This window comes from Leuresthes tenuis, unplaced genomic scaffold (assembly GCF_036924035.1).
Source record: "Leuresthes tenuis unplaced genomic scaffold, fLeuTen1.0.hap1 SCAF_10, whole genome shotgun sequence".
NCBI lineage: Eukaryota > Metazoa > Chordata > Actinopteri > Atheriniformes > Atherinopsidae > Leuresthes > Leuresthes tenuis.
Window position 1 is genome coordinate 16,073,620 of NW_027325364.1, and position 10,977 is coordinate 16,084,596.

The following is a 10,977-nucleotide window of genomic DNA, read 5'->3' on the forward strand; positions in this document are numbered from 1 at the left end:
TGAGATGAAACAGATAAGATAATTGTCTTTAATGAAATCCAGATCTTTTAGTCTGTCTGTACCAGAACTAGCTGGGCCCTTTTTTCCCTTTTTGTGAAATTTTTTGAAGGGGGGGTGCTCCTTATAGATCTTGAATTTGAGGAGAGACGGTGGAAGTCAGTCTCTAATTCAAACCAGAGCTCTTGTACCAGCCAGTGGAGCTTTGACACCGTTTGAAGTTCTGCAAGCGAACGCGGCTCCATCAGCCCGCCGGACCCTGTTGTCATGACAACTCTAATTATCTTCCTTTACGGCCTAGTTTTTACACAGGAAAGGAGCCATTATGTTCTTTGGGCATTTGCATCTCTCTGGGGCAAGTGTTAAAGGTCAGGGAAAAGAACCAAAATAAGAGTCCTACAGAAAAAAAAACCGCTGTGCGTGCGTGAGAAATGGTGACTCACTGCAAAACATCTAAAGCTTTGGCGAGCATTTCTTTTGTTAGACATTTCTTGGATTACTCACTGCGACATATGTTTCCAAGGACAGTTGAAAATCCAGCTTTTTGCATGATTTTGTAAAAGTTACAGGAAAGAAAATCTTCAGGAGCTTCTTTTTGATGGACTCACAAACACGAACCCATCCCAAGTATTAAACTTTTCTCTTTAAACTGAAAGAACTTCACCCTCAGTAAAATGCTATATATTCTGTAATTGCATGCATTGTGAAATAATCAGCCATTCTAATGCTTCATTATATCTTTTTATTAATACTTCAAGTTTTGCCCTGAAACAACAGACTTCTAATCGTAATACATTATTCATCCTTTTAATGTGATAATACACTCATAATGTAAAATAAACACAGTGCTGTTTTTCCTGATGGCTTTCCAGTCACGTTCAGTTGCCGACCATGGAAAGTCGACATGCTACATGTATTTCTTTGGCTGACGTTCTTTGGTACCAGACTGCTTGGTTCAAAAACAGCAGAACATGGCCCAGACCAAGCGGCTGCTCTCTCACGAGAGATGCTGTGGTTCACACATCTTGTTTGTATATTTCAAAAAGGGGAAAGTGACAGATTGCCAGTCAGCTGCTCCAGAGTCTTTCCAAATGAGGATCTGATTCATAGCATCAGGAATTCAAGCTTTATTTCCTCTTTTGTAAACTGCAAAAGTATCATATGCCGACCACTGAAGTCAGGCGCAAGATATGATTTAAATCTAGAATGACAATGGAGTGATTCAAATTGGCCCTAAATGTTTTTTAGAGGAGATGCAGCCTCACTCCAGAAGAACATTTCTTCAATCTTATTTAATCTTATCTCTTATCTAATCTATTTACCTTAACCTGTTTTTCACCAGAGGGGGCCAGCTCTACAAAGGGTTTTCCTAACATGTTAGACTTATAAAAATGATCTGATACTTGCACTAAAATCCTGTGTTATATATGGAATCAGAGACTGAAAGTAAAGCCTCTCATCATGCAGATCTTATCAGTCTGACTATTGCAAATTATTGAATGAAGAGCCTTAAGTGGTGTTGCTCTTCCAGGGGTCACATATAGCTGCGAATCAAAGGGGGAGCCAGAGGTTGACCAAACAAATGGTTCCGCCTCTGCCCTCATGTAAAACTATCTGCCAAACACCACTGGTCCTCTTTGAACTTGATTTAGCACTAAGGTCACAAACAGCCGGTCATGTGTTGAGGAGGATGAAGCCAGTACCCTGATGACATGGAGATAGTGGAGATGAAATGAGGGTTATGTTGTCCTACACTGAGATCCTCAGGGGCTTCTCAATAGGGGTGTCCTGCTGCAAAATTACACCTTTATAATATTCTATCCATAGAAACAGCTCAGATCCTTTTTTAAGTTTTTAGAAATGTTAGGTTTTTTTTACAATCAGGGAGGTATTCATTGCAGTTGTACAAAGAAAATGGACTTAGAGAATATTGAGAATATACAGATGTACTTGTATACAGCCACATTAGTTATATTACTATTTAAAAGTAAGGAACTAATTTTCAAATAAGTTCAGTCAGCGTCAGTGTCAGTGAAAAAAACTACACAAACACACTATATATAATAAGCATTTGTCAGCGGATGGAGCACATCGACATTATAATGGGAAATAGACTGATCACAAAATGCCCTTTCAGTAACAAATGCTTTTAATACCATTGTTGTACTTGTTATTTTCTTGGTCATCTGACCGGGAAGGTCCTCCATCGGTGAACTGAAGAGTCTGCATCTTACACCAAAACTCCTCCTGGGATGTGACGAAATACATATTGAGTCAGCTTATGAAAGGTTCAAATTACCTAGAAAATCACAGATTTCAATACATTTATGTTGACTTGTCTGTTTGAAATTCAGTGAAAAGATTTGTATTTTTGTATTTATTTATTTATTTGTACAGTTCAAAAGAGTATAATCATGCTGTAGTTATATTTAGCAGTTCTATAAATCAGTTCGAAGGTGCAAGAGTTGTTTCTTAGATGCAGTTTTACTCGTAATCTAATCTATTTCCAAAGAAGCCACAAAGGAGCACAGTGCCCGTGACTTGAGATCAAGAATCTGAAAACTGGCATCTTCAGTTCAGATGAGGACGACACATTGAAGCAACATTCTGTAAAATCTAATTAGTTATTTAATCATTAACTTGGTACCATCCTGTAAGTTTTTAATTCAATATTTTCTGCCATTTTTTTGGTTGTTTTATACACAAGTTGTGTCATGAGAAGATTTATTATCCATAGCAAAGTATGAAGAGATGGTTTGCTCCGTCTTCATTTTTACTCGGCTGAAATACAACCAACGCAGTCTGTGTCAGAAGAAAGTTTGGCACAGATAGTTTGATTTTCTCTGCTTCCACGTAATGCCACTTCCTGCTAAAAGCTCACCAAGCCAGATAAGAATCAAGTATTTAAGATGGTGCTGGAGGAATAAAGGGGATCATTGTAACTCTAGGTAACAACACATCAATTATCAGCATGACATTAGAGTCCTGGCATTCAGCATCGGTGGGGCCGGTGGGCCAGCAGGTTAATGAAGGCAAATGGGATTAATACCCAGGGAGAGGAGCGCCCTTAGGGACAGGAGCAGGGATGCTGCATCATTACAGCCCTGTTAACCCTGGGGCAATACACAAAGACTGCATGTCTCAGTCTGTGCTGCAATGAGGGACAAATTGTCCTCTGCCTTAATTCATATCCAAGAGGAGGCTAATTAAAACTGAGGCAGTTAATAGCTTGTATTCAGCAACATGCAGTTTTTCATGGTGATAATCAAGAGTTTTAAACATTTCACTTATGTTGATAGCTTTTATATTCATTGTGGGTTTGTGCATTTATTTAGGGGGACTGGTGTATGGGCTTCACGAGATTTACAGGATGTGTAGCCCAGTTTCCAACATGGGTGAAATTCATCAAACACATTCTGCGTTGAGTTTTTTCCCCTCTCTTCCCTCAGGAAACAATCCTTTGTATTCCGTGCTCAATTCAAGCCTACAGTTACAGCCCATCTTGATTGAACATAAACAGGAATGTTTGAAATCATTCCTTTGGACTACGGCTACCCTCCACTTCATCTGTATGTTTATACTTCCTGTAAGGGGCCCTCTATTTATGGACAACTGAAGAGCACAAATAATCATCTCCCACGAGCAAAAAAATCTGCTTTTATTATCTGCAAAGTTTTGCAATGCCTTTGTGTACGCTCACGCTGCCTTCTGATTGCCTGTTTATTATTCCAGCGTTTCTGCTGAGCCAATGGGGATCTGGCCAATTCCTAAAGGTGCCAAGCCTTTCCCAGCCCTTTCCTGTCTGTGACATCATTGTGTATACCTCTAAAATACACTGATCCGTGTCTTGTCTGCAGCCTGGGTGGCACACATCACACGCAACAAAGGTTAAACATAAGGTGCACCGTCGTTGCCATTTGGACATGCTGGATGCAATCAGATCGCATGCCAGAGTCATGCCGTCACTCTTTATGACCAGCATGCCACTCTCTGTGATGAAACGCTGACCTGTTGTAGATCCATATTTGTGTTTCTATAAGATGTCAAGCAGACTTAAAATGGCCCATTTGACATGTCCTCAAGAACCCATATAGATTAGTCTGTTGCATCTACTTTTACTGAAGAATCTCAAGACGTAATCTTTCAAAAAAATGTTATGTGCGATTGTTGACCTCAAGGGTCACAGGTTCAGGCAAAAAAAGCTTTATTAGTGTTTTTAAAATGAACAATTCCTTCATTTCTGTCTAGTTCTCCTCAAACCCAAAGGGATTATTAAAATTCACAATGTAGGCTTTGAAAGAGCATCCTCTTTTAGGACTTAAAAGACAAATAATACAGTCTGAGTTCTTCCCAAATAAAAGGAAGTCATCAGCAAGTCAACTAAAACAAAAAAAAAAAAGTCATTTCTGTCAGTAATTTGGCCAAGAATACACAACCATTCCTTTCAATGTTTTGTTCTCAAGTGTATGAATAAATCTAGTCAGAGCTCAACAGGTGTCCGTCTGCATTATTTACACTTTAAATGTAGCTGAACCTGCACTCGATCACTTTTTTTTGGGAGGGGAGTCATGTCGTGTCTGTGTGAGGTTAGAAACACATCATTCGTCTCTCTCTGGGATCAAACTTATTGATTTCAGGTTCACGGAAGCTTCTCGTGTATTTCTACTTCGATCAGCTTCTTATCAGCTGAAAACTCTGCAGTCAGAGAGTTTATTAATCGTTCAAGACATTATAGAAAAAAAAACTGTTCTGATTTCTTAAATTTGACTTCAGTTTTGCATCCAAATGAACTTCAACTCATTTCAGGAACAACATTTCTAAAGGACGTAATGCAATTCCCTTGTTCGTTTTGTGCCCAGATTATGACCTGTGAATTTCCAAAACCCACCTGTTGATCTGCATAAACTGAAATAAAACTGTCAACAGTTTACGAGTTTGATTTAAGACTGTAAGACTTTCGTCCTTAGCTGAGAGCACTTTTACATTTCGAGTGCAAATGATCGATTCAGACCACAGGAGAGAAAATTCGTTGTGAAGCCAGCAACATTTTCCTTTCTAACAGAGGGGATCTGAAGACGAATTCAAATGATAAAAAAAAAGGACCATTGTTTTCTTTTAAAAATCTCATTAGCTAGAACATTCAAAGCTGAATAAAAGATATCAAAAACAAAGTTTTGGTACGCAACCTGTTGCTTCTCTGCCCCTCACTGCAGTGAATAGAAGGGGGTGGATATTTCTTTGTGATATATGAATATCGTCTTCTATAATTTGACTCCTCAGATCTACTGCCATCTCTAAAAGGACACAGCTGCAGGTGGCTAATTTCTGCAGCAATAAACGTCAGCGGATTAAACATGTGCTTCAAGGTGCCATCTGCTGAGAGACCTACCGAGACTACAGATGATTATCCATTTTTTAGTTTTTTGTCAATTTCCAACCAGATGTGGCCTCATTCCTCTGGCTTCTTTTCTGACGCTTTTCTTTTTTTTATCCAGCCATGTTTAAAGTTGGGGATTCAGCGATGAAATAATCCACATACTAAAAACATTGTGTCCATATTGCTCCAAAGAAATTCTCATTTTCCAATAGTGTGACGTGTTTTTCTGTCACATTAACAGCAAAAGTATTCACTGGGTTGTGTGGATCACATGGAGTCAGTGGTGTTGCGTTTAAATCAGATTTGTGGATGACTGAACTTACTTTTCACATGTGTGTGACATGAAACACCCTCTCATCAAATCACTGAGTTATCAACGTACTCACTAATCAGCAGACTTCAGCACTGAAGCTGTGTATTTCTTCTTAGCCTCTCTATTCCTTTGTCTTGTGTTTTATTCTGACTTTATTTCCAAGCAGTTTAGCTACTCCTAGGTTTGATATTTTCTCTCTGAGCAACTGTTTGTGGCAAAGGTCTGAAAAAAGGACATGCAGTTTATTATCATTTGTATTATTATTGTTGTTCTTATTATCAAGAATAATAACAAAAACAATAATATTGATAATAATAGAGTTTATTAATTGAAAACCCGGAGGATTTCCTGCTTCCTTCTCCTGTTAAGTGTATAAATTCATGTATTAATGACAAACATACATTATATATAATATTTTAAATATATATGTATATATATTATATATCATTCAGTTACATATATATTACATATATTTATATATTATATTATGTATGCACTTGCAAATAAGGAATCAAAAAGACGAATAAAGGGGAGTAGAAAAAAATACGATAATGTGTTTAAAAAAATGCTAAGTTGTAACTACTGATTTATCTGTATTTTTTTGTTTAATTCATAAATAACCTGCTTGACGTCATCTTACAAGATAAATGTGCATTCAATTTTGAATAACTGAATGACATTTAATTAAAATTAACGTTAATTATTAGAATCATTATTATTACTGTTATTGTTATTATTAGTTTGATTACTTTTGATAGTAATTCTAAGAGTAATACTTTGATAGTAAAACTGTTACTTTAACATAGTTTATGTCAACCTGACTTGGGTATTATTATTGTAAATATTGAAAAGGTTTTTCATGTTTCATGGGGTGATCGTCCAGGTCTGGCAGAAGCTCACAGCTGTGCCACAGCCTCAGTCAGGCCGTCGTGCATTTTTTTTCCCCGAAATGGTTGGATGATAAATTCTCGCTCGTTCCTCAGGTACTCCCCTGCTTCAAACCTCCTCCCTCCCGTTTCTTTCTCTCTCTCTCTCTCTCTGTCTGTCTCTCTCTCTCTCACACACACACACACACACACACACTGAAGTACACTCCGCTTCCAAGCAGTCTGAAACTTTTAACTGCTGACCCGTCCGTGTTTGAAGCTTTAAAAAACATCCTGGCTTTCATTTGGCTGTATTTCCTTACAGCCAAACAAACACCAAGTCGACATCCCACACAACCATCAGCGCGACGGACTCTCCCTTTTTTTTTTCTCTCGCTCGGCCTACCTTTTTCTTTTTAAAGTCTCGGCGCGGTCTCATCCAGATCTGTGTAATTCCCTGGAGGGGAGTCCTTTTTAATAATCCACTGTAATCAACGCGACACTTGGAACATCTGAGTGTAAAACTACAGCTTGATAATAAAACAAACCAAAAAAAGGCGTCTGCGTGGAGGCAGAGCTGCTCCGAGCTCTCTCTGCAGAGTAATGCACTGCACGGCGAGTCTCTGCAGTCTGAACATCTGCTCATTTCACGTGACTTTTTTTAAAAATACTAACATCTGTTCTAAATAGGTTTCATTCTGTGCCTCCGCATCGTGTCAATTGCCAACTCCTCTCTTCAGAAATGGAGAGAGGAAACTTATTGAAGGTTTTTGCATTGCGTCAGGGGTCGACTTTGGTTATTGTTGTTTTTTTGTTGTTTTTTTTTTCTTTTTAAATGTAACTTTTGCAGATACATGCCACTCAAACTGCAGCTTACTCGTTGTTTACCTGAGAGAAAAACCCCCTTCGCAGTAAAGCTTTTAAGCAGAGCTGGTTGTGGCTCTTTAGGCCTTGGCTGTGATTGCGAGGCATTGCTGAGACACTCAGAGGAGAATGGCGTTTATGTAGCCTGCACCTTCGCGGCCTTCTTAAATTTCATAGACATCTGGGAATTCCATACATGCCTCGCAAGCCAATTACACACCTTCAAACGGACACACAGTTTGATTCGGACAGCGAGAAAACACTTTCCCAGATCACCCGAGATCAATCACAGCGCGCTAAAAGTGGGCTGCGAAAGATTTATTTAGTGTAATCGAGAATGCCTTCCAAGGGGTTGTTGCGCTGCAAACCTGCGAGCTCACACGGGGCTGTTGTGCACATGACAGATAAAATATGATTCGAGGATGTGTAATTTCTGTCGTTATGATCTCGGCATATAGTAGAAAGCCTCACTGCTGTCTGTGTTCAGCTACGGGCTGAGAGGAGACTGTTGGGCCCACAAGTAGGCTGACATGACCTCAGCATAACTTATTTACTTATAATGGTGAGCTGCAGGAACATACTTTAATCCAACTCCAAACAAACCCAGGGACGGAGATAGTGTGAGGGAAACTGGAGAGGCTTTTAGATCTTTAATTAAAATGTAATTTAGTATAAGCTTGGTTTTTTTTTCTGCTGCAGATTTTTTTTTTTTTTTACCTCCTCCTGCAATAAAAAGTCTCTTGTGTTTAAAGCATGAGTTAACGTTGGCTTTCCTCAAACAGCTTGAGTTACAAATGACGTGAGAGACTCAACAAGTTCTGAAATTCTTTTCTTTCTTTCTATAAAAGATTAGAGCGTGTTTCGCCGATTCTTACGCTCGAGCCAATAATAGCTCCATCTGTTTTCCCCGGTGACTAGCAGCTTTGAGCTTTTTGTTTTTAATTCGTGGTATAAGTGTGCACGCGCAAGCAGAGTCCACGTGACGCTCGTGCGAAAGCAAGAAAGTCAAAGCCAAGTGCTTCCATCGTCGTTTTCTTTAATGCAAAAAAACATATACAAACATTTACAAAGAAAATGGTAATAAAAAATAGCAGTGATTTTTGTTATTTTCTTTCTTTATTCATTTATTTATTTGAGACACAGGATCTATTCTTTCAATGTAACACGTTTCACCAATAAATAAATAGATGTATTCTGAAAATATTTTTTTTTTTGCACAGGTTAGATCCACAGAGTCAGCCATATAATGTGAGCCACGCCATCAGTCTCACACCGAAAACCGAGACTTCAATGATGCACTTTGACCTCTACAGAAATAAGTCCAGAGGCATGCATTAAACATAGAAAAATAATAAAATAAAATAAAAAACAAAAAAAACAATAGAGTTTTTCAACATTCGTCGTCAACAACATGAAAACTCATCAGAATGGGGTGTGTGGAGGTATCGGCCTGTCGGGCCTCTACAAATGGATCCCCATGCAGAGCTTCAGTCGTGTTTGGTGTGATCCCATGTATCCAGCATTGGACTCCAGATTGTCCCTTCAGAATGTGATAAGTAGATTCAGCAGTCACCTGTTGGTCAGACAATGTATTAATTGTCACTAAACTGAGCAGAAAAGCATGCAAAACCAAGCTGTTCTGAGTTGTTGGGACTATTGGGCTGCATTGGACCTCTTTACAACCACTAAAATCGATTCTGTTGAATAGCCTTTCCTTATTTCAAGCCTGGATCATGCAGTTTAGTTGAAAAACCAAGCGTACCATTTTGGGCATAATTTCTCCAGATGTTAGTGAGATGTTGACATGGACCAAGCGCCCTCCATCCTCCATACAGAGAAGGCGTAGCTCAGCCTCTCATGAGCCACATAACTACAACTTGACATCTTGGAGTCCAGCTCGTCGCTCTGCAGGACCTGGCAGAGGAAGTCGATGTATCTGGCTGCAAGTTTAAGGGTCTGTATTTTACTGAGTTTGTCCGAGGGTAAAGTGGGGATAATTTTCCGCAAAGATGCGAACGCTTCGTTGAGAGACTGGGTCCTCTGTCGCTCCCGGACGTTGGCCATGACCCGCTGCGACTGAAGCTCCTCGAAAGACTGGGGGCTGCTGCTGCTGGACTTCTTCCCTCTTTTCCCAGGGGTCGGGCTATCTGAGTCCTCCCCGTTTTTCCTGCTCGGTCTCCTCTTCCTCCCACATCTCTTCGGCTGTCTGTCCAGCTCCCCCTCGCTGTTGCTCAGGCTGTCCACAGGAGAGACAGGGGAGCTGCTTGACTCTTCCCCCAGATTTTCCTCAGACATCTCCACCTGGGTAGATGGCGGCCAGAGACAGTCCGGAAAATGATTCCCCTCTCATGAAGTCGAAAAGTTAGTCCACCTGAAGCTCTATGGGCTGTGAAGACACCAAAGACTCCATAGATGGGTTCCTGGGAGGGCAAGTCTTTTCTGTTACTTGAGAAACTTAAGCAGCTCTTATAGGCTGCATGGCGTAAAGTTTTTGGGGAGGGATTGGCCAAGAGGATGAATTACGTGAAGCAAGGGGCGGGAGCATCCGATGACTAAAGACACCCTTTACAAGGCCAGAGTTTCAAACGATAGGTTCTATTTCATAAGACCACTCTATTATTACAAAAAGCGAATACAGTATCAAACATTATGATTTCACAACACGCACAGAAAACAACAACATGATAATCAAAGGGAAATGTAAATTATGCTTCTGCCAAAGACAAAATATGAAGCCAAAGTATATTTATATAATAGAAAATGCGCATTTAAATCAACACAACATATTTATTGTATTTTCCTTGCAGATCCTTTGTCCATCAATCCATTTTCATCTAATTACAATAACTTATGTCTGATCTTATGTGTGTTTGCAATAATCTCCATGATTGCGCTATACCTTGGCACATCTTGTCAGACCTAACCCAGGTGGATTTTTGATTTAAGTTTCCTTTCAGTCTCACTTTAACCTCGTGAGATCAAAGGAATCTATCGTATGCCAAGACTACATTATTTACAGCTAGCCAGTACTGCCTAAAACCTTTACTCGTACCCTTGAGAGGACGTGTTTTTTTGTGTATCTTAATGTATTGCAAATTATATGAAACTGGATATATGTGTCATTATGCGTCTAGAAAGGAAGTGATTTCCCTCCTGTTGTTTCCATTCAGAGATGAGAAGAGGACAGCTCTGTGTGTTTTGCTCTTTGGCATTAACTAGACTGGTGATACAATATCCATCTTGTTTAGTGGAGGATTACTTTGTTTAGATTGAGAAGACTGTGGTCCACAGGAGCTGCATCTGGCTCAGGAAACAGGGGGGCAGTCAGGGTCAGAGGTCACAACACCAGTGAAACATCCATTTACATCTTAGTGGAGGCCTGAGAGTGAGGGATTGTTTCAAGGAAAACACAGGCTTGTTTAAGTATGACATGAATCAAACAATTTACATGTATTACCAAACAGATCAGCATTTTTATTACGTTTTACTTGCTCAAAAAAAGTGTACATTGTCATTAATTTATATCACTCTGCCAGAGAGAAAAAGTTAAACTTGTTTAA

At 39.5% G+C, this 10,977-nt stretch overlaps 1 protein-coding gene across 1 annotated transcript; it reads right to left on the reverse strand.

The window, feature by feature from the left end:
* Window positions 1-8,564: 8,564 nt before the first annotated feature.
* Window positions 8,565-9,873, reverse strand: twist1b (twist family bHLH transcription factor 1b). The gene is made up of 2 exons (XM_072393299.1): window positions 9,180-9,873; window positions 8,565-8,990 (listed from the first exon to the last, which is right to left on the reverse strand). The coding sequence occupies exon 1, from the start codon at window positions 9,710-9,712 to the stop codon at window positions 9,206-9,208; it is 507 nt and encodes a 168-aa protein (XP_072249400.1). The 5' UTR covers window positions 9,713-9,873; the 3' UTR covers window positions 8,565-8,990; window positions 9,180-9,205.
* Window positions 9,874-10,977: the final 1,104 nt, after the last annotated feature.

What these genes read in the sequence shown, in the direction of transcription:
- twist1b (XM_072393299.1), bottom strand. Translation starts at nt 9,712, where the DNA reads ATGTCTGAGGAAAATCTGGGGGAAGAGTCAAGCAGCTCCCCTGTCTCT.